The sequence below is a fragment of the Grus americana genome, chromosome 3 (genome assembly GCF_028858705.1).
Source record: "Grus americana isolate bGruAme1 chromosome 3, bGruAme1.mat, whole genome shotgun sequence".
NCBI classification, from domain to species: Eukaryota; Metazoa; Chordata; class Aves; order Gruiformes; family Gruidae; genus Grus; species Grus americana.
This window is the reverse complement of record NC_072854.1, coordinates 112,408,061-112,434,565: the sequence shown is the minus strand read 5'-3', so window position 1 is coordinate 112,434,565 and position 26,505 is coordinate 112,408,061. Positions and strand designations below refer to the sequence as shown.

The following is a 26,505-nucleotide window of genomic DNA, read 5'->3' as shown; positions in this document are numbered from 1 at the left end:
TGTCTTCTGAATTCTGTTTAGATCTGCAATACCTTCTTTCAAACTGGATGGGTGGTATCTTATGCATCATCAACAGTTATTTCATCTAGATTTGTACAAAGGCACTAAAAAAGGTTTTGTAGCTTTCATCATCCTATTCCATATGCACCATAACAACTGCATCACTGGGTTGATGCATCTCATCTGGTAACTTGTCTCCAGTCCTAAAGAAGGTGCTTCTGGATATCCTACAGGTAGGGGCAGATGCAGTCCCCTTGCATTCTGTTTAATCATCTGGCATGTGCAATACTAATTTTTAAAAGGTATAATGTTGGTTCAGACCCTCTGCACCAGAGTGAATACTTGAAACTCTCCTACAGAACAAAATCAGTAGAAATGTGGCTAGCTGGGATGTAATTAGGAAAAGTCTACACATCTTTTCTAAGGGAAAGTAGTGTAGCACCAACTGTGTTCTCTGCAGCATTTGTACATCTAGACAAGAGCAACCTAGTCCACATTGGAATTTTCAAAATCATCAGCCCCTGAGAAGTCCACACTTCAAGAAATTGCACTGCAAAAGACAGTGTTTCTGTTTGAGTGGTGGCAATTACAGTTGTCCATTAAGAGGCAACAAACTCTTAAAGACCTGCACACAATAAGAACTTCATGATATAACCTGGTCAAAGCTGTGTTTTCAGTTTCCCCTCTTCTGTTACGTTATTTGTCATATCATGAGACAAGAAAGTTTTGAGATCAGCCAAATTCAGAATCTGATTTCCTTTAGATCCAAGTTTAACTCTGAGATTCTTGATGTTTAACAAAAAACTTCAGCATGAAAAGCATGAAAATTTTGATCTAATTTTTTCCTCTATTTATGGTGTTTATAAGCAGCAGAGTAAAGAGAAAACTAACAGAGCTGTTGCAGTTGTGATAGCAGTTAGCAAAACAAGGGTGCGAAGGGGCCCAGAAACTTTGCTCAGAACAGCGTGGGCCTGACTGAGGCTGCAATGATGGTGGTGATGGGCCACAGGGCCTGGTCCCCAGCATGGGCCAATGCAACTATCTCTAGCACACTGGAGACCTCAACCCAGAAAGAGCCCCAAAGTAAGGATGTGGCCATCCACGCTGGGCTGCAGAGAGCACTTGGTGCCTCTGCAGTGGCCTCATTTCTGGTTGAGGTGTGGAGTTGCCCGGTGAAGGAGCTGCAGTGAGGTGGGAAAGGAGGTGAGAGGACTGTGTAGCATCAGGGTGGGTGAGCAAGAGATCAACAGAATCTTCACAGAGCCTCTGGAAGCGAAGATCATGAACGCTGCAATGCAAGGAAAAAGGGACAACTAGCACTTAGGCTCAAAGGAGCACAGATGGAGACTCCCAAGAGGAGGGAAGCTAGCAGCAGAAGGGAGGCTCCTGCTCCACATGCAGATCTGCAGTTGCAGAATAGATTTAGTAACCTGGTAACTGGCAAGGAGGAATGAGACTTGTCAGGGAGCCACTGAGTCTGAACCAAACGTCCATACCAAGAAGCAAAGGTGAGTGATGGTCATTGAAGACTCCTTCCTGCAGGAAATGGGAAGCCCTGTCTACTGGCCTACTGTCTCAAGAGCTTTGTGGCTTGTTGAGGGCCTGGATATGCGATGACAAGGACAGATTGCCAAGGTTTGTGTGGCCCTCTGACTATTAACCCTTGCTGCTCATTCATGGGAGCACCAAAAGCACCTGTTTTTCAAGGGGTGACCCTGAGTATACTAAGAGCAAGTACAGATCTGAGGGCACAGAGGCTGGGTGCTGTCCTCCTAAATCCTGCAAGTGAGTGGGAAAGACGTAGGTAGAAGTGGATGCATCCTGCAAGTCAACATCTAGCTATCAAAGACAGTGATTTGGCTTCTATGACCATAGGTCCCTCTTTGAGGAAAAAGGACTGTTGGTGAAAGAAGGGACCCATTTGACAGAGTGGCAAGAGCATCTTTGTGAAGGCTTTACACCTAGGATTGCTAACCCAGTGAGGAGGGCTTAAAGCAGGTACAACGAGAGAGGATTATCGTAACCTGAAGAGAAATGGAAGAAGGGAAGTTGTGAGGAGGTGACCTGGGAAAGGATGATAGAAGCTCTCATGCCTCCCCTGGGAAAGCAGCATAACTGGTGGCCCACCTCAAGTGCCTGTCCACAAACACCTACACATGTGAAACAAACAGGAGGAGTTAGTGATCCACATGCTGTTGCAAAACTATGATCTCACTGGGATTACAGAGACTTGGTGGGACAACTGGCATGGCTTGAGTGCTGCAATGAATGGAAAGAAGCACTAGGAAGGCAAGGAGGTGCATTTGCACAGGAGTGGCTTGAATGTATGAAGCTCTCCTTAGAGCAGATGATGAGACAGTCACCACTGATGGGTAGGTGATCAGCACCAACTAACAGAGGTAATGTAACGGTAAGCATCTGCTACTGACTGCCTGATCAAGAAGAAAAAGTAGATGAAGCCTTTTTTAGACAACCGAAGGAAGCCTTGCTATTGCAAGCCCTGGTATTCATAGGGGGCTTGAAAAACTCTTGTATCTGCCTGGAGGGGCAACATGGCAGGGTGAAGCAATCCAGGATTTTTCTGGTGAGCATTGAACAGAACCATAAAAACAAGAAATGAAGATTCAGAGTGACAAAAAAAGGACAACACTGAACGGGAGCACAGTTTCTTCTCTCCAGCATTAGATCATTCACCCAAAGTTTGGAAGTCTCAGGTTCAATAACGCCCTCTCCTATGGGAGGTCCTGCATTCTCATCTGACAGCGGAGTACCACAAATATTGTGTATTTAAGCCACAGGCAGAATGGGAGCAGGCGTATTGCGATCTCTCTCATTGAATCTTTGCAGCTTTGCACAAAATTAAGACATATTCCCTAGAAAAGTGACCTCAGGAGTCTCACAGCCCTGGAGAAGACCCTGTTTACTGTGACTAATTTTTCCACTCTCTGTTTCAGTAAATATTTAAGTATCGAGCACCAAAACATGTTACTAAGGATAATGGGCCAGGAATACTTTGTGCATTATCACTGACAGTGCTTCCTTGAGAAATGGGAAATCCCAGGTCAAACGTACCCTGCTGAATACAGATCACAGATCTTAACCAGTGTTTGCCACCTTTCAAACAGGACAGAGCGGGGCTTGGAAGGGCAGGGAGGAGCAGTAAAGAAATCAGCATCTCCTCTAGCAGTTTTGTCAAGCTGCCTGTCTTTTTCTTCATTTCCCTATCCTCACAAGTGTTTGAAAACAAAACCCTCTGGAAAGATCAAATTTTTTAGCACGAGCAGTCTGTCCTGTTTATCTTAATAGCCAGAATCCCTCCTGTTAGCCAGGATGTTGACTCTGATCTAAATGCCAGAAATGCTGATGGTAGCCAAAGTAACAGCCTTCAGCCAGGTCCTAAGCAGTTCTCAATACACAACAGACACCAAATGGCTACATGACTGGTGCACATCTGCTCTACCTGTCCAAAGGAGTAATTATCAAAGACTGACTTCTACAGCCCTCAGAGAAATATGAAGTAATGAGACTGTTGAGAACAGCTGAGTTCCCCTAACTGCTAACAGAGGGAAAAATTGTTGCTGATGCTTCCTTACACACCTTCTGGCTCCAACCATCTTCTGTCTTTATAGTGCAGTATGACTTCCTACAGACTGTTATCCAGGAGATTTTGCAACATCTGGCAAGGGGCAAGTGGTAGAGGGCTAAGACCATTCCCATGAAAGCAAACCTGTGCAACAACAGCTTTTCTCCAAAGAGTAGCATTTGTGCTAATAATATCCCACATAAAGTAAGTTAGGGTTTTTTTCCCCCTAGAAGCACAGAATAAATTTGGATATATTTAAGCCAAGTGGCCCATAACTTTACAAATGGCAAGCAATCAAGTTGAACTGTCAAGTAGCTATCCTCTGTAAAAACATACAGACAGAATGCATAGTACTCATCAGAAGCTTAGCAGAGTAACAGCTCCCTAGGTAAAACCTACTGTGGTAGCCCTTGAAAGAGGGTCGGGAAAGCCAGAATGGTAACAGCTGAGGATGGAGGAGCTAATACTCAATGAAGATCATGGAGAATAGAAATGATCCCACCTCAAAGCTTTAATCAATCTCTAGAAAATCAGAATGAGACCTTTTTGGTGACAGCCTATGCTATCTGCCTATGAAGGAGCTCCTTGCCTTTTCATATAAAAAAATTCATATTTTTGGCATCAGTGAATTGCACATAAAAAAAAAAAAATACATAAAATCAGTGCCAAGGCAGCTTTCTAGAGGATTTTGCTCCACAGAATCACTGGCTTTTCCCTTTCACAAAATCAAAGATGTTTTCAAAATAGAAAAGTGACCAAAAATGAGAAGGCAAAAGGAAAGTTAAAAAGATGAAAACAAAATCACAGCATCCTAAAGGCCAGGCCCATCATCTGTATTACTAGCAAATCATTCAGAGTCTTTCTGAAAAGCTGACAAGCATGATTGAAGTTATGAATTTTAGAGGATGTGAAAACAGCAAATACTTTTTATGTTATTATTCATAAAGTATGACTAAGGTGACTGTTGGTGAAAGAAGGGACCCATTTGACAGAGTGGCAAGAGCATCTTTGCGAAGGCTTTACATCTAGGATTGCTAACCCAGTGAGGAGGGCTTAAAGCAGGTACAACGAGAGAGGATTATCGTAACCTGAAGAGAAATGGAAGAAGGGAAGTTGTGAGGAGGTGACCTGGGAAAGGATGATAGAAGCTCTCATGCCTCCCCTGGGAAAGCAGCATAACTGGTGGCCCACCTCAAGTGCCTGTCCACAAACACCCACACATGTGAAACTGTAGGAAACTACCCAAAACCTACTTTAGCAGAAAACGCCTGTTAATAAATAAATACGACTGAAAGCAAAATTCAGATATGCTTCCAGAAAAAGAGCAAGTGAGCTCCTTCCCCTACCTATTTTGTGTATGGTACCTCAGAACCAAATCACAAAAAAACTAGGCTCAGGATGATTATGTTATAAATCTGGGAATTGTATTCTTCATGGATAAAGGAACTGAAAGAACATGGAAAAAGAACCTTACTGGCTTGAAATAATTTCTTTGATGAAATAACACATAAAGTTGTTAAAAAAAAGAAAAAGAAAAAACCCACAAAAAAATCTCTTTTCACTTGTCTTCACACCACCCTTCACTCCCATCTACTTAATCCTCAGTGCAGTATTTGGGCAGCAATCACATCATGCTTCTCTAGGTAGGTAAATGTCTCAGTCCGGTAAGTGGGACTCATCAGCGGTATCAGGGAGAAAGGACACAAAAGGATTGAACAGCCTGGTGACTATAACATAATGTTAAAAGGGATTGAAGTAAATATTTATGTATTTTTAATTGTATCATTTTTGTCAAAAAGCCTCACTGCTTGAAGTGTGGCATGGGAAAACAGGTAGATTAGGTATATGAGACTTCACCCCATATGATCCTCCCACATCCCAAACTGGGACTTTTTACCACTTTCAGCAGAGCTTGTTCCCACCCCTCTGGGAATCCTCGTGCCTTTTTTCAGGAAAAGATTATGTGTCATTAGTCCTTCCACGAGACCCATCTCTGGCAAGCAAGCAAGCAAACAACTACCAGAATGACCAGAATTAAGATTGACCTTCTCTGAAGAGTCTTGCATCCTAACAAAGCCTCACCTCACCCACACCAACCCAAGCAGGACACAGCTTGCGAGACACAACTGAAGAATCTTTTGCTCTGAAAAATGTCAAGGCTGGATGTAGTGCTGTTTCAAAAAACAGGGCGTGGGAGTATTCTGTAAGGATGTAGCAAAACAAAAGTGAAGTAATTTTAAATTAGTGGGAGAAAGGAAGAAAAGAAAGGATCCAAAAGAAGAGACATCTAGAAAAAATAGTTTATTTGTAAAGAAAGAACAATGTTCAAACAATGGGACTTTAAATAGAGACATAAAACATAGTTGCTTCACTGAAGCAATGAAGAAATTTTCAGAAAACCAAATGCCAGTTTCAGTCTGTAACAGGCTTGAATTTGGACTGCAGAAAGAGGAACGGAGTGGGGCTGCATTTTGAAAAGGGTAATATGGAGAAGCGTTATCCCCAAACTAAACAGCACTGACAAGGAAGACATAGTACACAGTGTGTGTCTTTTTAAGAATAAGATGCAGACACAACCTTTGGAGCTGCTCCCATCTACAGCTAAAATGTCCAACTGAAAAGACTTATAAAAAAAGAAGAAAAAAATCCCCCAGCTGTGTTCATCTGCTAAAGACACACAATCTGCTCACTGATCTTTGCTTTCTTCCCACTCCCCAACCATATCCTGCACTACAGAGTCTCTCAATTTAGCTCTCACATTGTCAACATTTTCCGGAACAACAATTATCTTGCAGATGGAAAGGATGTGCAGACCGAAAGGTACAAGCCTAGGATGATAAACAGAGAGATTGTCTGAGCCCTCCCTGCTTGTGCTCTGTTCTGAAATAAAGCTAGGATGCTCTGACTGATACCTAGAGCATCGAAGCTTTATGCATCCTTATGACTGACCCCAGATAACACAGTGCTGGTAAAAGGACCAAAGATAACACACATGTCATGTGGCGCAAGTTATGCCCCCTGCCTTTACCTCCCCTCCAAGCAGGCACATTGAAATACTCCTGCTAAGAAATCTGGACAGGGGGCAATACACACAAAACCAAAACCAGGCAAGGGTGAGAACAGTCTTACAGGTTGCAGTTCACACTAAGTTCAGCCACAGAGATCAGGTCAGCCTCTAACTTCTAGCATTTTTTTTTTCATAAAAAGCTTTAAGAACACACTGACCTGGTTCCCCAGATCACAGAGAACTGAACTAGACCAGTCCTCTGGGACTATAGAAGTTACATGGCCAGCACTGGGCTCACCCTCTTTGTTTGGCCATAAAGTACTCATTAAGTATTCCAAGCCTGTGGAAAACATGATTATCCTAAAGGAAAAAAAAAAGAAGAAGAAAAAAAAAAAGCCACACACCTTGTAAGACAAAAGCAAGCATCCCTTCTTAGATTCCCAACTCAGTTGAAGTCACCTGCTGCTTCTCACCTTGCAGAAAATGCAGTCCAATATAATGACCAAACATAACAGCCACAAAACAAACAAAAATCACAAAACAATCACAAAACCTTTCCATGCCTAAGCACTTGCAGAAGTGAAAAAAAAAAAAATCACTTAAAATTTACTTACTGGCCGGACTTCACCAGTAGTGTTGGTATACTGACGGGCCAGACCAAAGTCTAACATGTAGCACTTCCTGTACGTTGAAGGTAAGCGGCCCATGGCAAAATTAGACTAGACAAAGAAAGAAAGAAAAAAAAAATCAATTTGATACTAGCAACTTGAGTAAGAGTGGCCATTTATTAACAAAACTTTGTGATATAGCCCCATGTGCCTCTGGTAGAAACATAAGTCAAAGAGAAGAATTTTAAGATACATCTTAAACATCATTAGAGAATCACTGCCATGTTAAGACGTTCACTTTGCAGATAAGTGACTGTGGAGTCTCAAAATAACTAAAATTCACATTAGCTTAGCTAAATTTCAGCTGCTATGAGAAAGAGCTACATTTAATACCACCAGCTCTGCAGTGAGAGCTCCATCACTTGCATAACAGGCTGGAATTATTGGAGACAAATGCTTCTGTTTGTGGTTCAGCTGCTAGCATGCATTATTCTGCCCTAACTCCCAGAATCTCCATCCACTGTACTGCATTACTTAAATTTATCTGAACATTCAGACATCTAAAAAACATTGGGTTTGGTTCTTAGTAAATAAACTGACAACAAGCAAATAGAGTAGCTCTTTTTTAACCCCCTTCTTAAAGTTATATCCTTTACCAAAATGGATGGCTGCTAAAGGATTTGTGGCCAGTCACATAAATAACTGATTTTCAGCTAAATCTGATCAGCCAAAACCATCTGATTTTAAAAGCAGGAAATAATTTTGCTAGAAGGAAGATGGTCTCAGGGATGGTGTAGCAACAAGTGTTCAGGCCAAGTAGTGAAGAGCTGCAGGAAGACGACTGGTTTCTACAATGAGACTTGGGATTATCGTGCCTCACCTAGGCAGATGACCAACACTTTGACTGTGTTTCCAACACTGGAAACTGTGCTCCATTTTTTTTTGTCAATTGCTCAGGAAAAAATAAGAGCCTTATTTACCTAAGTCAAATACATGAAATAGCGTTTATTCAAGTGATGGGTCATAGAGCACGACATCCTTTCTGAACCCATTTTATAGGGATAACTGGTTGGACTCCAAATGATTGTTCAAAATTAGATTGCTCCGTCATGTGATCTTGACCGGTACAAGTAGGACTGACAGCTACTAATCCACCATGGAGCAGCCTCTGCCGATAAAAACTAGTTTGCTATGCGCTTAAAGGAATGACAATACTGTAGTACACTATTCTGTACTTAGAGAAAACAGCCAATGTGTCAGACAGTGGGAGTGTGCAAGGAGGCCTAAATGCCTCCACTGAGATCTGCCCATATTCAGACTGTCTTTATTGACTCAAGCAGAACAGACAGACACACAACCAAAAGGAAAATTTCCAACACAACATACAGGCTTGATGTCACGATGCAGGAATCCCACAGAGTGAATGGCTTCTATTGATTCCAGAATCTGTTTGCCTAATCGCAGCGTTGTGCTCAGGGTGAAAGTCCCTCGAGGTTGACTCCTTCTGAGATCTGCAAGATTTCGCCCCTGAAACAATCAATAAAACACTTAAACCATCACACTAAAGCACAACATTTCACAGCTGCAAGTTTTAAGGTGCATCCCCAAAAAAGCAGAAATGCTATTCAGACAGGTACTCACCTTATGCCTGCTTTATTTCTTGTATATGATCTTCCAATACTTTAACTTTTAACTGATAAGAAGATACTAGACAGTTATCTTGGGAAGTCAGCTGGTGTACTATTTAGGAAATAGGCACTGCATGGACAGCAGTGCCTCAGGCTGTATAAGCCCAGCATCTCCTTACTTTTAAACCCTGATTTAAGAACAACTTTTGACTGTTCTCTGAGCCATCTAAAGATTAAAGCAGTACAAATGTGATAAGCAGGTCATGAAGCCACTATCTGTTACAGCTCATAGAAACAGTTTCATCAGAAACTCCCTAGCACACAACTGTCTGGCTCAAGTGCCAAGTCAGCATTGTTGTGGCAACACCACAATGGGGAAAGCTGTCTATCAAGAGAATTATACCCAATATCAGAAGAGGAGGATTTTTACACTGACTTTAAAAATACTTATTAAAAAATTGATAATTTACCTCCAGTTAATTAAAATTCGGGGGGGGGGGGAAGTCTACTAGCTGTGCATGAAAATAAAGACAATTTAGGGAAGGAAAAAAGAAACACGGACAGATTAAACACCAGAAGAATCACAGTGTTCTTTGATCTCTGTCATCTCAGTTTTGTCTATACCTTCTTTAGATTTGTAAAAAGGTGTTGTTAAAATGAGTGTGTTCTATGGCAGAGTACCCCTCTAATCCACAGAACTAATGCATTTATCAACTGATCAAAACCATTAGGAATAAGAGTCCCCTGTTTCAGAGAACATGCATCAAGAATAAAAGCTATAGGGACATGCCGATTATCACTGTACTATAGAATCTCTTGCTTCTGCTTCTGCAAAGACATATATGCTTATAATACAAGTCCAGATGTATTCAAACAAAATTCACAATAGAAGATATATAAAATTCTACACATTTGATAAGAAAACACAGATTGCTCTCCAAACCAGTGAAATGCCATTCATCCACCCATTTCCAGTTCTCAAGTTATTTACAGACATTAAGAGGCCAACTGCAACTGGCTCTTTTAGCATATGACTAATCCTTCAAATTGGTTTGACCCATGTTTCACTTCAGGGCTCTGGTCTCTTGAGCAACCACACTTGATACAGGTCAGCTAGTACAGGTACAGTCAAGCCACAGCAACCGGGCCAGGTTTGCTCCTTAGCATGAACAAAGTAAGACTAAGCTACTTTTCTAGTGCTTATTTTCTTTAATTTCTGTGACAGTTTACTAGAGGCAGCACAGATTTGTCATCGCTGTACTGAAAGATCTGAGCTACTCAGTTGACAGCAGATCTTTCTTTCCACTGTGAAGTGGTTCCTTGGACACCAACTCTCTTATCCAATGGTAATAGGGAAAGGCAGATTTTTTTCAGAGCCATGCACTGAAATGTGCCATAATTTTCCCCAGCTGGTTTGGGAGATGGTTTCAGACACCTGCTCTGCAGAAACAACCCAAGGCATGTGAATATCCCATACTGCCCCCAGGAACAGACAGAAAATAAGCATTATTTTCCAAATAAACACCATCAGGCTGCCTAAGAAACAGAGCAGATGCAATGAGTTGCAAAGCTTAGAGTGGAAGCCTTGGTCCCAGTGACTGAAAAGGAAAATTGCAGTACACAACATTCAGAGGGACACTTGATAAACCATGTCTTAGCAGACCTTGAAGCTGAAGGAGAATTTTAGCCTGAAGAGTGATGGTACAAAACTAGCTAATGCTTTAAGTATCAAAGTCTTCATTTGCAAATAACAAGAGGATTTTTAGCTCTGCCTACTCTACGAGCTCAGCTACATAGTCAAAACAGATTAGAAAGAGATTCTGTGCAGAGAATTTTTTTCCCAAAGTATAGTTATCTTCATCAGGCTTGTTAAGGACAGGATTGGGGCGTTAGAAGCCTTGTTGCTCCATGAGGTCCAGATTAGCCCTTTCAAGAATCATATTCACACTCACACTGCAGCAGCAGCAATAGCCAGGGTTGGTTAGAGAGCAAAAGGCTTTTTCTATCCATAACAGCAGCTGGGATACCAATGGTGTATAAAAGGCAAACTCAAGCACCAGGAATTTACTGGTTTTATACATCTGCCTTGCAAAGTAGAACTACACTTCAAAAGAATCAGAAGTTTACTTTAAAGAAGTACTGGTGTCTATTTTACTTCATTCACTATTCACTAATTAAAAATAACCTTCCAGTTTATGCAGCAGCTTACTTCTCATTACTTAGTGCTTCAACCTTCTCACTTTCCTTCAGCGTGTTCTATCACCCAAATTATACATAAAGAAACATGACATGGGCTCTTCAGGGGAAGGGCAGGCTTGTATTGTATAATCATACAGTGCTTTGCACAGCAAAGCCCTGATCACACAAGCTGCAAGAGAGGTAGGACAAGTTCCTTGTCAACTCTTATGTCAGGTGCTGAAACGTGCCAGCTTCCAAGGCAACTGCATCAGAAAGAAGCACCTTTAGTTTGAAAGTATTCCCCTTGAGGCAGGGACAATCTCTCTCTCCTTAAAGGCCTTTCTTCCATGTGTTTTTGATTCAGCCACCTCTTCCCACTTGTTCCCCTCCAACTCTTTCTCCTGTGACCGTATGCTGTAAAAGCAAGCTGCTTTCATGAAAAAGAAAGCTGTTTTCATGACAGTACCACCATATTTGGGCTCTGAAGATCTAAGTATGTATGTTTTCTTGGTGAAATTTCATGCTGAACCATGTAGAGGTCCCTGCAGCTTCTGCTGTTATTGTGGCTTGTGTAGACACCCCTGTAAGACTTCAGCTGGGTAACTCTGATAGGAGTAGCTGGCTGTCTAGCAGTACATGCACCATGTGCTAGCTACCCAAGTATTTACCCAGATTGACTTAATATCAGCAGTGTTTAAACAGTAGAAAACACTTTCGCAGCAGAAGCCAAGCTACTGCTGAGCTCAGCAGAAGTGGGGGAGCCAGAGATCGCTCCCTTTCATAGAGAAGACTCTACTGCTGGTGTGACACCACTGGCTCCCGCCACACTCTGAGCTCTGATACAAGACACATATTTTGAATGCTGCAGCACAGACCTCAGCAGGAGATATTTCGAACAGCTGCCACTGCTGCACGATATTGTGGGTAGCTCCTGCGAGCATTCTGAATTGAGTGCTTTCCCCAGAAAATTGACAGAAAGCCATCTTAAACAGAAAAGCAGAGGTATGAAATATCCTAGTGCATCTTGACAACTGGAGCTATCCCAAGGGATATCACAGCAACGCCACCTCTTCTCACTGTTGCCCATTCACCCACTTTCTATGTACAACAAAGTCTCTACACCAGTGCTTGGCCTTATTCTCTCACTGTAAATCCTTCCCTGTGGTGCCATCTCCACGGGACAAGAAGGAGAGGGGAAGCGCCGAACTCACCTGAAGCTGCATGACCACATAATTAAATTTTTCATTCCTTCCACAGCCAATAAATCTGCAAACATGATCCTTCCCTGAAAAGAAACAGAGACACACAGAATGGAACACAAGATAACAACCCTGTGATTACAATTTTTAGATAAATGGTTTCTGATCAAGGGCTTGTAACTGTACATGGCATCAGGCAGGGAGTTTTTCAGAACAGACTGATTTTGTTTCTACTTCCCAGTCTAGTAGCTCAGGAGAGTACTGACACTCAACAAGAAAATTGCTTGTGAAATATCCATGAGTGGAAATCAGTATCAGCGATCCTCAAATCCTCAAACTGACACAGGACACAAGTGAGAGCATGACAAACTGCAGTTTGTACCAGCACCATGTGCATGCAATACCACATCCCTGAACTAAATCACTGGTAGCACACATGGTTGCAGAGGTCCACTGGCAGCATGCTTAAGCTCATTATACCAACTTTACTCAGTAAATGCTGACTTTCACACACCACCACTACATTTGCCTATTAGCATTGCTTACCCTGAAACAGCTAAACCAATGCTACTTCAAACATGGACAAACCCTGATTTTAATAGTCAGAAACATCCGGAAAAGAAACATGCTTATGAAAAAACTCCATTGAAACATTAAAGCAATTTCATAATAAAAGAAGGAAATAAATCTGGAGAATTTCATGTCAAGTTCTGGCATGGTGTTAGAAGTACAAACTACATCTATTCGGGCAAAATCAAAACCAACCAGCCAACCTGCAACACTCAGCTAGTCCTCTAGGTGCATTCTTTGTGGTACAAAAGTGCTGCTGCAATTTCTATGTTTCATCATGTGGCACTAGGCAGGACCTATCTTAAAAAAAAAAAAAGTAGAGGGAATGGAGGCTGTGGTTTCAGATCCTCACCTGTAATGGATTTGTGATGGTGTGCTCTTTGTATTAGCAAAAGGAGAAGTATGATGCCTGTGTTCCTCTAACAGCAGACTACTGATAACAGAGTAAAGGTTGAAGCACACCACAGTGGTGAACATTTGGTTCCTAGTGGGGTTTCTAAGCAGGGAAGAGGATGAGTATCATTGCATAGCTTTGCTCTGTATTTCTTTGTAGCACTTGAGCAATGGTGATTTTAATTAGTTTGTAAACCAAAGCTTATTGTTTGATACTTCCCAGTTTAAGAAAAAAGAAATAAATGTGAACAGATACATTAATCATTAATGGCACTGCCCGTAACCCTCTGGGGACCCTGCTATTGCTCTCATTGTGTGCACCATAGGCCTGGGGCATCAAAAACTGTTGGGGACAGCAAGACATGCCAGAACAGGGACCTGGAGGGCAGCAGGAGACAAAGCAGCAGCTTTCTCACTGGAGAACCAGGACAATACATACAGCAGTGGAAGCTCCATGCCAGGGTTCTCGGTAAGGGCATGAAGAGCCTGCCCTCCAGGGTCCAACAGCATCCCACAGCAGAACACTCATGCTCTCTCCCCTCCCACAAAGAGATAACAGAGCTGCTGGCTCTGGCAATTCTGGCAACCAGAATTGGTGGGACAGAGGCCTTGGCTATCCCTTACTCCTTTTGGAAGAACAGGCTTAAAACCAAGCAACCAACCAAGCCACCCTAGTATCCACCTATATCTGGTTAGATAAGCAGGAAGGTTATGTGGCTGCAGATCCTTCACGTCTCTGGCACAAACTTAAGGGCGTTGCCCAGTGTCAGGACTGAGTGTGCAAGACCATGCTGAAACCATCAAGGAATCTCACAAGCCACTATATTTCAGGAAAAGATATTCAGAGATCAGGAAAGTACCCTCTTCAGTATACATCAGGGCAGCCTGCACACTCTTCCTTGATCCTTTTTCTCACATACCAAGCCCATGTCCTGTGTGTGCCCATGAGTACTGGATTCCACTGCTTTCCTACTATCTCCAAATTCATTGCAAATTCAGCGTTGATTTTGATGTACAGGTTTTTGGTTTTCTGAGGGAACTCCTTGAGACACTGTCTGGATGTAGCACATGTCCTGGCCTGGGCATTACCAAGAAGGGAACACCAACAAGCCTCAACCCTCCTACAGGTCCTCCTGCCATGGGTCCCAGTATGGATGGCTATGCTGCTTGCCGATGTGAAGGCAGCCTCAAAGCCAGATTTGTGGCTACAGAGTCAACATATCTGGATAACCTCAGAAAGAACCAGTTATGTTTCTTTAGGAGCTTATGATACCTGCGTGCTTCATCAAGCTGGCAATCCACACAGGTCTCAGACAGGATGGACAGGCCAGCGCAGGTCCACACTCATCCCAGACCCAACTCCTTTAAGTCCGTACAGATTCACACAGACCAGCCTGGCTTACTTACAGACACACTGTGAGTCCCACTTTGCTTTGTTTTGCCTTTCAGGGCACCAGGAGATGGATACTGAGGCAACAGCCAAAACAATGACTGTTTCTACTGGCAATGAGAGCTACTGTGTGGTAAAAAGGGTAAATTACTCCAATTTTTACTTGCTTTTATTGTTTTAAGTAATTGCAAAGCACTGATAGGCAGGACACTATGTGTTTTTTATTGCTGTAAAACTACAGTCAAGTACATTAAAAACCAATCCCCTGACAGGGAGAACCTGACCACCTAAATCAATCATTTTGGCAAAACAGGAGTGATAATGTCCAATACACTTAACTGTGACTTAAGACACATCCCTGCTAATTCAGTACTGCCTCTTCTGATTTCAAGTATATTCCTGAGACTTTTTTTAATCAGTTTCCTCCATAACATTATTGTTTTCTGCATCACAAAATTTTGCAGAAAGAATAAATTTTTATTATCTTTGAGAATTGTATGCACGTTTAGGCTGAAAACATTTTTCTGCTTACCATAATTTTTGAAAATGATGGACTGACAATTCTTGATGACCCACATCCCCCCAAACTGATTTGATTTTATACTGAATCCTCCTTTCCAGCCTAAAATGGGCTCCTACCTGACCTGTTGGTCTTGGGAATTAAGGCTGTCCCTGGAATAGCTCTCCCATGCACTATTCTGCAACACCAGCAATATCAGGAAAAGGAGAAGAGGGGGTTGGGGGGAAGATTGTGCCAATTTCTGCACAAAACAAAAGGAATATAACAGCCTACAGAAAGCAGGCCACATTTAGAGGTGGTATATGTACAGCCAGCTGGTCATATAGATGGGATAAATGCTTGCAGCATCAACCCCTCTGGGTTTCCGAGGCTTTTACTCCTTTCTCAACTAAAGGAGGCACCAGGTGACACCTGTTTGCTCTCTCGGAGGAGTTCATGCCATGCTGAAGTAGCAGATGGAGGCTGACAGTCAGGAGTGACTTTGGGATTCCTGCAGATCAGTCCTGAGGCTGATCAGAATCATGAAGTCCACAAGAGCAATCATGTTAATAACCTCCTGTGCAGCCAGGATGATGGGACTGCCATACTTTCCTCTGAGGCAGAAGGAAATAGCCCTCTTTCCTCACACATGCCCTCTTCAAGCATGAAGATCACAGCACAGAAAGCAGCAAAGCATATTTTAGCCCAGAAAAGTAAGAAAAGGGAAAAAAAGGTTTTTTCAAGGTATACATAGTATGGGGAGCCTCACAATCATTTTACTGCACTAACTGCCAGATCATACTTGCTCCTTTGCTGGACTGTTCCACTGAACAGCCACTCTGATATTCCAGAAGATCACAAGCTCATACTTCAGAAAGTAAGTCCTATATCTGTATTTGTTTGTTACTAAAACAAAGCAGCTATCTTCCAACACAGTAAAGGAACAGAGCAAGAGATTATAAAGAGTTTTGGCCTGTTAACTAAATAACATAGGTTGGAGAAATAAGTCATCCTGATGTTCACAAACACTGACCTGAGAAAAGTTTCAGTCAATGGGTGTTTTATTTTGTTTCACATGCATTCATTCTTCAAAGCATTTAGTTAAGGCAATGTTTTAATGTTCACCCATAGAAAAATATTGTTGCTGCTGCTGCTTTTAAACTAAAATGAACATAATAATATCCCATATAATACTAGGCAAGAAATACAAATATTTCAGTTACTGAAATATCTTTGTTCTGAAGGAACTTAAAAATTACAGTCAGTAACCACGTCCTCGTGTATAAAAGTCACTTCAAGTATCTGGAAAACCCTTCCACTCTAGTATAGATATTCATTACCTTGTAGAGATATTATTAAAACCCCCATGTTAATACTTAAAAACTTTCATTACATAAAAAACTTTCATTATGCAGCACTTAAAAAAATTAAATTATGATCCTTTTTTTGAGCTTATTTTTTCAAATGGATCAATTTCAAACTGCTGCAAACCAATATTCATTCCAATCCTCTACTCATTTAAGTTCTTAAATATTCCTAATGTATTTTCAATACAGCAATGAAACTACTCAAATAAGAAATATGTGACATTATTGTAATAATTTGAGTACTTTTTTTTTGGTAGCAGACTCCATATTTCCTGCATTTTCACCTGCAGAAAACAAATAACCACTCTTCTTGCCAAAGGAGTTCAAGAATTTAATCTTTTAAATTTATGCTAAAATTATTTTGTGATTCATCTTCATAGATGAGCTGTCTCATTGCTAACAGTCCACCCAAAACACTGAAGAAACTTCTACTACATAGATTTTTATAAATCCCATGGCAATTATTGTTACTCTTACAACCGTTACCTTACCAATTCTGGCACTTCCTCTGCAGTACAAGACCAACACTGACCTAACAGCGCGAGTCCAGCAATGGCCACCGGGATGGATGCAGGAAAAGGAGAAAGTGACACTCAAGTGTCAGAGAACTGGGTTTTTTGTTCAGCCTTAGGAAGGCAGCAGAGGGGGATCTAACTGCTGGTGGGAGCCACCTAACAAAGAGTGCTGAGAAGATGGAGCCTGACTTTTCTCAGAGGTACGGAGAGAGGCATTAGGCATGAGCTGCAACATGGGAAATTCCCATTAGGTGTCACTTCTTTTTCACCATGAGGGTGGTCAAACCCTGGAAGAGGGGCCCAGAGAGGCTGTGGGATCTCCATCTTCAGAGATCATTCAAAACTTCACTGGAAAAGGCCCAAAGCAACCTGATCTATTTATTTCTTCTTGGAGCAGGAGGTTGCACCAGAGACCTCCAGAGGTGCCCCTGCCAGCCTAAATTATCCTCTGGATTTATCCATGTCAAACACTCATTTTTCTTTCAGGCCTGCCTCTTGCATCAGCAGTGCCCTCTGACCTCTCTAATCATAAACTCAGCTTAATTCCAGAATTGTCAGTCAAGTTTCTTTTTATTCAGGTAATACATGAAGTATCAAAACCAATGGTATACTGCTAGCCAAAAGTAACCAGCATGGCACAGCCATCCAGCAGCATAACCCTGAAGACAACTGCATAGGAAAAGCCCAAGCACTTAGTGACATACCTTGTTTGAGCACTTGGGCACTACCATGCACAGTTGTGGACATCTAGCTATAGAATTGCTTTCACCAGCATTTGGAAAGCTGCAGCTATTTCCCATACTCTTCATTATAGATATAATATACATTTTACAGCTATGCTCTTTTTTATTCACCTGTCAACATCAGTATCAGGTTTATCAGCTTATTGTAGATTTTGTATTGTGGGGATATTGAATTCACTTCTGTACAAATGTTCCAAAGAAATGGAGAATCCATCAAGGCTAGAAAATTAAATGCGAGTTATTTTCATCATCTTCTAACTTTACTTGGAAATGGTGTCTGTAGCTTGGCAAAGCTGACTAGCATACAGTTTTCTTTCCTTTGCAGTTAGCAAGTTTCATCTCTGGCCAGACAAACTAGCTGACTTCAGGGACTTGTCAACTTAGCTGGAGACAAGGAGTTTTGAACGTGAAAGAAAACAAATTTCTGTGCTGGAAGTAAGGCTTAAATAACTACATTATCCAATAGTAATCGACTATGACTTAATCAACAGGGTTACCCTTGCTAGTGCTTCTGTAATAAGTGAATGTACTAATGGACATAAAAACAAAAGGTTGGTCATCATCTTCTAACGGAACAGTAAAAGGTAAAACTATCTGACTTTGCACGGCATAATTTCCTCTACTTGTTTCCCAAGACTACTAAAAACTTTAAGATGAGCAACTGATGATAGATCCCACACAGGTCAAGGCAGAAGAGCAAGGGAGCGAGAATTCAACACAGACTCACAAAACCATGTTTTAAATAATTTTTCATCCATTCCATGTCCTTCCCCCATCCCGTGACACTGTGGTCGACACAGAAAACATGTGGCCCAAATGCCAGTTTATTCAAACACCCATAGGACTCTTCCATATGGAAAAATGCAGTGCTGGGCAGAGTGGCTAGAGCTACATCAAGTGTCTGAATCTGCCACCCTGTGATAGCCTAAAAACCTGCCAAGGGTAATTTACCATGCTTTCCAGCCTTTACAGATAGCTTGGTTACATCAACTTAGCAAAATACTGTAGAAACATATAAAACGTGTCTACAAAAGTAACAGAAACTGAATCACAGAGAGTTAAGGCATCACTTTAACACGAAAAATTCACATATGCAAAAAAAGAGAAAAACCAAGCAAGATCCCTTTTCTTCCCTTATTTTGTTAGGAAACTCTTACCTGACCAACCCCTGGCAGTAAACGGGGAACAAGCAACACAGACCTGCTTCACTATCTGCTGTAATAAAATCAGGTACTCAAAAACTACAATGCCTGTGACCAGGCTGCATCTTGCACAACTACTCAATATGCAGAAGATCTCCGCACTGCAGAATAAAATTAATCAGAGGAGTCCTACGCAATGAGATTGGTTACACTGAATCGAAAGCATTTACAAAGAAAATGACACACTGAGGAGGGCATAGGAATATCTGGCTGCTGAGCGAGGTCAAAGGCAAGTACGTGGGACCTTGTAGCCTCACACCAGGACAAAATTGCCACCGCGGATGAACAGAAAACAGTGCTCAGCACCAGAATAATCTGTCCATTGTAACTGACAATCTGACTGTTAGGCTGCTCCAAGGAGAACCCCAGCAAAAGAAACTGAATGCCGTGGCCATATCCACATTTTGGGGAGCCTGTGTGCATGCCTTGTGAGAGATCCTTTTGCACTGTCCTAGTCTCACAAGCCCTCAGAGTGCTCCCAGAGAGACCTTCCAAGAAGTGGGTAAGAACAAGGAGATTACTTTTGAATTCAAAGCATCTGCTGCTGGGCCTCACACAGCCCCAGCTGAGCATCTAGACCAGACACAGTGCCTGGTTTGCCATGTAAAGATGATTTCCACACCCCGCTCTGCAGCAGCCCAAAAGCTAGAGAAAATAATCCACTGGATATAATCAGGAATATTTGTTCAATATTTCTGCAATTAAGGCTGCTGTTGGAAACGCAGACTGACACTGAGATAGCCCAAGCCAAGCCCCTCAAAAGCTGTGCAAGAGCTGTTCTAACAGAGTCTTTGCATTTTGATTAACCTCAGAGACAGGAAAGAGAGCCCAGATAGTATTTCACAGATGCTCCTTTGCCACCTGAATGTTGCTCCACAGCAAATCCAGGGTGAGGAAAAAAAGTCACAGAGGGAGCAGGCAGGTTGCTGTCTGTCTGTATTCCAAAGGGTTAGAAAAGCACTGAAGATACGGAAAACCATCTGCTCTTCTAGAAGTGACAGGACTCTTCCTTCCACATGTTCAATGATGGGAAATCATCCCCATGATTCCAAAGAACAGGAGTCTCAGAGTTCTGGTTTATAATAGCAATGAGGTTTTAAAGCAAGCCCCCATACTGCTTTCAATCATCACAATTACCATGGGTCTGTGTTGTTCAGAGTGGCTTTGGGTCACGTAAATTCTTCTGAGCAAACAGATCCAGAAGATCTATTCCAGGTGCACACCAAGCAGTCTCCAAATCCTAAAGGAGACGGTCCAAACCAACAAATGGTCCCTCCGACAGGGGGAAGAGATTAAAACTAACCCAAAGCAAAATCCCCAAAACACATGCTGTTCGTAGTGTAGAATCCCCAAGCCATATATGCTGGAGATGTATAGGCCTGAGCAACTGCTTCTATCCACTGATCTGCTGGTACTATACTCCTCATAGCTTAAGAGGGTGAAACATAGAAAACCCAGCAAAGGCAACCTTCTCTGCTGGAAACAAGTTCTATCCGCAAGAAGTATTTTGCCAATGCAGCTTAGGCTTGGTTTCAAAATACTTAACTGCAAAGTACAAAAGCCCAATAAGTTAAAATTATGTGCAAATGGTACAGTTGTATACAATTATCTCATTTAAAGATAATTTTACAGTAGTGATTAAGGTAATAAAATGAGGGCTTGGCACTAAAATAGTATTCTTCTGACAGAAAAGCTGTATTCATGCAGAAGTTCCCTGTGCAGATATGCCAAACTATCCTTGAAACAGTTTCTGAATTTGCTGTAGGTAAGATTTTTGTCCCTAGTAGGGTAATTCTCTATTAGCTGTCTATAAAATAATTTTTCTTATTATCTTTTTTCATACTATTACTTTATTATCCCTAGACTTACCAACTACATACACACATTTCTTATTGCTGTACACCATGAATTTTTCATATAATTTCCATATTGCTTGTCACTCATTGCACATTTTAGAGATAAATATGTACATAAGAATCTATTACTGCAGAAGTCTACTTGCTGATGTGGTTCCTTGGACTCTCCATGACGCCCAGTAGCTGGAAACTGCACAGCAGCCTTCTTCAAGGAAGGAAAATTTTCTGATAAACTTAGGAAAATTTCAGGTAAACTTAGTCCTGGTCACTCCTTCATCCATGGAAGGGACAGATAAGGCAGAGATAATCGAGCCCAACAGAAGTTGTGAGCAACTCCTGTAGTCCAGCAAAAAGGGTTGCTCAGGCTGGTGTTGATAAACAGCAGAGGACTTCATCTACAGCAGACAGTGGGTAAACACATGGTGTGATCTGAAGTAAAAGAGAGGGCTAATGTAATCTGTAGTGGCCACTGGTTCTACAACAAGGTATGGTTGCCACCACGTGGTAAGGATTTGGAAAGAAAGACTTATTTTCAAATGGTGACTCCTCACAGAAGATCCCATCTGCTCGTGCTGCAACGATGGTACAGGTAAAATCAAGCACTGTGGAGGGTGCGGGCCTCCTTCAGCAGCAAGGACAGTAATATGCATTGCAATACTGAGGTCGACATTCCTAATGGTACAAAAGGAGAATGCAATTTCCCTGTTCCCCAAGCAAGCTTACTAACACACACTGAGAAAACAGCTCTGGTTCACAGTGCCAAGGCCCTGTCAGAAGAGGGGAGCAATGTAAGCCAAACAGAGCTTGACAAAGATGAAAACAAAATGTTACCTTGTGGTGCTCTGATTAGAATGGGACAGGTAGAGTAGCACCAGGCAGAATGTCCTGAGCCCTGTGAGCCCAGCCTGGACAATGAAATACTCTACAGCAACTATGTGGGACCAAGAGGTTTTGATTTTCACTAAAATAGTCCATGGAAGGCAAGAAAAAGACAGAAATTCTGCTGGAAAAGTTTAAATGGAAACCAACGGGACAGCTGAGAGCTTCAGCTCATCACCTGCTTGAGCAAGAAACTCTGTAAGCTGACTTCTGAATTGTGTTTTACCCAAAGCCTAAAAGGGCACCACTGCTTGAGCTTCCCAGCCCCAAGACAATATAAAGATTTGAAAGGTTGGTCAGAAGAAAGAACTTTGCCTTTGGCAAAGACATTAATATCTAAACAGACAAAGAAAAAACACTATAAAGCTAGAAAAATCAAATCAAGTAAGAGGAGAACAGAATGACTCTACATGGCAGTTGAGAGATACTGAAGTGGCAGTGATCTCACATAGCCAAGCACAAGTATCATAGAATCATTAATGTTGGAATGGACATCTTGGGATCATCTAGTCCACCCCTCCTGTTCAAGCAGAGACAGCTAGAGCAGGTTGTCAGGGCTGCATCCAGTTGGGGTTTGAATATCTCCAAGGATGCAGACTCCACAACCTCTCTGGGCAGCCTGTGTCAGTGTTTGACCACCCTCGCAGTAAAAAAAGGTGACCGTTCTCACAGCAGAAAACTACACACAATGTTTATTTAGAAGGTAATGACTCTTCTAGAGAGTCTCTATAACTGATTAGTTCCTCAGTTGTTCTACATGGACTGCCAGTGCAGAAAGGACATTGTTCGTTATGTTGCTATTCCAGAAAGTGTCCCAGAAAGTCTGACTGTTGGCAACAGCCTGCATTCCACACTGATCAGGTGCTACAGCACTGAGAGGTCAGGCTGCACCCAAATCAGGTCCTGAAGCAGGTCTGCAGCATGGGCTAGTGGCCAGCCTTCTCTGTCCCAAACTCTGTGTACCTCTGGCAACTTGCAAGACCCTGATCACAAGCTCTGAAAAGAGCAGCAGCTAATTAGTCCTTTAATGTTGGTGTGATATCTAAATAGAAAACAATAAAGCCATACTATTTAAGAAGCACTGCAATGTTCAATTTACCAGAAAAGTACAGAGGAATTTTAGACAACACTGTTCCCTTGCTTTTCACCTGGAAAACCATGAACTGACTACATCACCTACGATAATACCACCAACTTCACCCACCAACTGTTTGGTTAAAGTCAGCATCTCCCTTTCTGAAATGTTTCTCACCTCTTCACAACAGCTCACAGTGAAAACATACACAACACATGATTCCCAATTCTCTCAACCTTACTTCTTATTTTAGCTTTATCATTCATTTCAGTAAGGCATTTGAGGATTAACCTTGAACCAAAAAAGCTAAACTCTTCACAGAACAGCTTGATTTGTAAAAATACGGATGAAGAAATTCATCATTCTGAAATGCAGGATAGTTGATGCATAATCAATTCTGCTGCTTCTGTCTTTTCTGTCCCTTAATATTTGCTAACTGCTTTGCCCAGGGATTTTCCTAATTCCACACATGACCACTCCCTCTTCCCAATTACCAGCATCATGCTGTGTACAACTGTGGGTGTTTTTTCAAGACTTTTGGTACTGTCAACTATTTTCCAGAAATAAACACTGATGGCAAAGCATGAGTATTAGTCAACTCCTTGCACATTTTCTGATGCTAGTTCTGATTCAGTGACTTCAGGTCATGCTTTTCAAGCATTCCCTGCCCTGGATGTAACCCATATTGACACTAGCCAGCATGATAGTGTCTCTCGATATTCTAATAATCCACCGTTCTACACAGTTGCATCCTCCCTCAATTCAGAGCAGTTCCAAGTGCACAAAGAAATGCAAAAATCTAAATCGCTGCCTTGCTTGCCCTCACTACATTGCTTTCAGACCTCAGCCACCTGCTCTGCTGTTCTCTGGGAGCTCTGTGTATCCAGGCTGTTCACAGATGAACAGCAGGCTTCCTCCTAATGACCTAGGTTGATTTTTCCTTTGTTTCAATTATCATTACACAGCTCAGCTGCATCTATTACAATACAGTGTATTCAAAAAAGGCTTCATCAGTCCTTCTCTTAAAAGAGCTAAACTGTGGGAAACTATTTGACCTTCAAAAAGTAATTCACTGACTTTTACCTAGAGGCAATCTGTCACAAATACTGAGTAATCTCTGTTTCACAAGACCTGCAACAGTCTCCTCTTCTAATTCAATCATATCTCTGGGGATTTTGTGCAAGGGCAGAGGTATAGACATGGACACAGGGCCACAACACTATCTCTGAAGCATGAGCCCTCGTGGTAAGAATACTACTGATTGCTTCGTGGGAAGACGTTTCCTCAGCCCAGGTGGGAATCCTGCAAAAAGGAACATCCCTTCAAAGGCATATTATACTAGAACATGTAAACTGTCCCTGTGAATAGCGGGCCTTGTCTTCACAAGGAAATCCACGGACAATGCACTTCAGCAGACAGCAGTTCTCAGTTCCTCAGAGGCAGATTTGGACATTCCCTGTTTACATCCTCCCCTAGCGATTAGTTTTTAGTAGCAGATCCCTCGCTGCTCCTTCAGCCAGGAACAACTGCAGCAAGACTGCTCCCTTGCACCCTTTGGTGTTAAACTGTATCTCCTCAGCATTGCAAAAGCCTTTGAGATACTGGCTGGCTTCTCTCACACTATTCTACTAGTTCACTCCTGAAAATGACTGTGACTTCAAAGACTTTTTTAAAGATCAGCATAGGAAGTTTTAACTTTTAGCCTTATTTATAGTTTCATCTGAGCAAACAGAAAACAGCATCCTGGCATAAGGCAAGGCCCCCTTCAGTGTAATTTCTTAAGTGGAAGCAGGGTTGGACATGAGTCTAGGAAGGCTCCCATTTTGCTGCTTCCCAGTCAGTTTGAAACCTGCTTATAAGCTTTGCCATAGAAAATACAGCTTTTCAAATATAGAAATTGATGGTCCCAGGGCTGACTTCCACATCCAAACCAATATAAAGCTGTGGTAGGGAGAATTAAGAATAGGCATATAATTTAAATTGACATAATTCAAAACCCACCACTCCCAAAACTAAGAGACCTAAAATCACTTCACACTTTGCCTTCAGGACAGTCAGGTAGATGAAAAATTGCCAGTTAATAACTGCCAGTTTCCCTATACTTCATGTTATCCACTTTTTACACTCATCTACTAGTCAACCATTTTACTTGAAGACTCCATCACGCTCACAGTGCTATAGTCACAAACGTTGTCCTGGTCCTCTGGGAGGCAATCAGCTAACCTCATTTCTTAGTCAGACGTTGACTGCTCTATTCCTTATTACCTATTCAGTATCACTAGACTGCACAAACCAGTGTACCAGTTTAAGTCTCCTCATTGTTCTTATAGCCTGGTGGACAAAAATAGTCCCTGTAGTTCGAACTCACTTGAGTAGTACACTTTGCAGAATGTAATAACTTTCTGAGCTGAATGACTTAATGTAACATCACATATAGATGGAAGCTGAAGAGAAAATCATTAAAAAAAAATATTTGCAACTTTGGATTCTAATTGTTAACACGCACAGTGACCTTTAGCACCTCCAAAGAGCTTTCTGCCTTACCTTGCAGTTTTTTCAGGACAGCCACTTCCATCTTGAGAACTTGCTTGGGCTGCTGGGCTGATTCCACCTTCAAGGCCACATTCTCACGGGTCAGCAGATCCATTGCCTCATAGATCTCCCCAAAGCCACCGCCACCAATCTTCTTCAACTAGAAAAGTACAAAGAGGTTTAGTACAATGTACAAGAGAGATAACATCAAACTGTCTCTCACAGAGCCAGGCACTAGCTTCTTTGCTGCATAGGGAGAACAAACTCAGCTCCCAATCTGTGCTGTGCCTGAATCCCTTCACTGCACAGTTAGGCAAAAGTCCAGCTACCCACTTGACTGTGCTATGTATAAATTCTTTGCTGTAACAACAAAGAACAAGCCTAGCAAGCGATGACATGAGATACGTTTAAAAGCAAATGATAATGCCTATTACCTCAATAATGTTCTTGCCAAAATTCAAGGAAAGACCCTTCAAGGAGATAGTAGAACCACTATCCAGACCATGGTAGATAAAAACTGTCATTCCCTCTCAACAAACGCATCTCTGCAGTAAAACACAACCATGGTAGTTGGAACTAATGCTTTCAAGAAATAAGCTCAATGACATTTATCTCTCATTCACAGGATTTTAAATACAGAACAAAACATCCACTGGAATATTTTACAAGATGCTCGACCTGCTCTGCTAGTGAGGTTACTTCACATTTCAGAGAACTGCCAACAGCATTACCTCAAAACAGTTACATACAAGCCACAAGTACGGCTCCATTGTTTCTCATTCTCTTTTTTTTTCTTTTTAATTTTAAACCATGCCAAATGATGCTTTTTGTGTCTCTGAGCAAAATTAAAGACTGTTTGACAATAGAAGGATATCATTACTTGGAAATCCAAACAATTTCGATTGACATAATTTCAAAGCTAAAGATGTCTAAGTATCAGCATATTTGATATGCACCTACTAGAGACCGATCGTCTGCCTGTTCTAGAGCAGCCACCCACTCGGAGAGCAAGCTGGGATCCTCTGCCTTTCCTGGAAGGTGATTCCTTGATTCTCCTTCTGCTGAGACTTGAGAGCATATGCACATATAGTTATACATATGCATGTATAAGACAGACTCCTAACGTGTTGCAAGTGTCAATGTCATTGCCAGGAAAATGATTTTATATTTGTTCTTTTAGATATATTTAAAGCATACTATGCTGCCCAGGAACAAATTCAGGTTTACAGCAAAGCTAGATCAGGGCTCCTTTGATCTGCTTAGCACTTGTTCATTGAACCT

The 26,505-nt window shown here is 41.8% G+C and overlaps 1 protein-coding gene across 4 annotated transcripts in view; it reads right to left on the bottom strand.

The window, feature by feature from the left end:
• The window catches only part of TTBK1 (tau tubulin kinase 1), a 121,993-nt gene that overhangs the window by 69,714 nt on the left and 25,774 nt on the right, over positions 1–26,505 (bottom strand). For all 4 annotated transcript variants that reach the window (XM_054821847.1, XM_054821845.1, XM_054821846.1 and 1 more), the window contains 4 exons: positions 25,237–25,384; positions 12,216–12,289; positions 8,585–8,725; positions 7,205–7,309 (listed from right to left, as the gene is read on the bottom strand). In XM_054821847.1, coding sequence (XP_054677822.1) covers positions 7,205–7,309; positions 8,585–8,725; positions 12,216–12,289; positions 25,237–25,384 — 468 coding nt within the window. The remainder of the gene's footprint in view (positions 1–7,204; positions 7,310–8,584; positions 8,726–12,215; positions 12,290–25,236; positions 25,385–26,505) is intronic.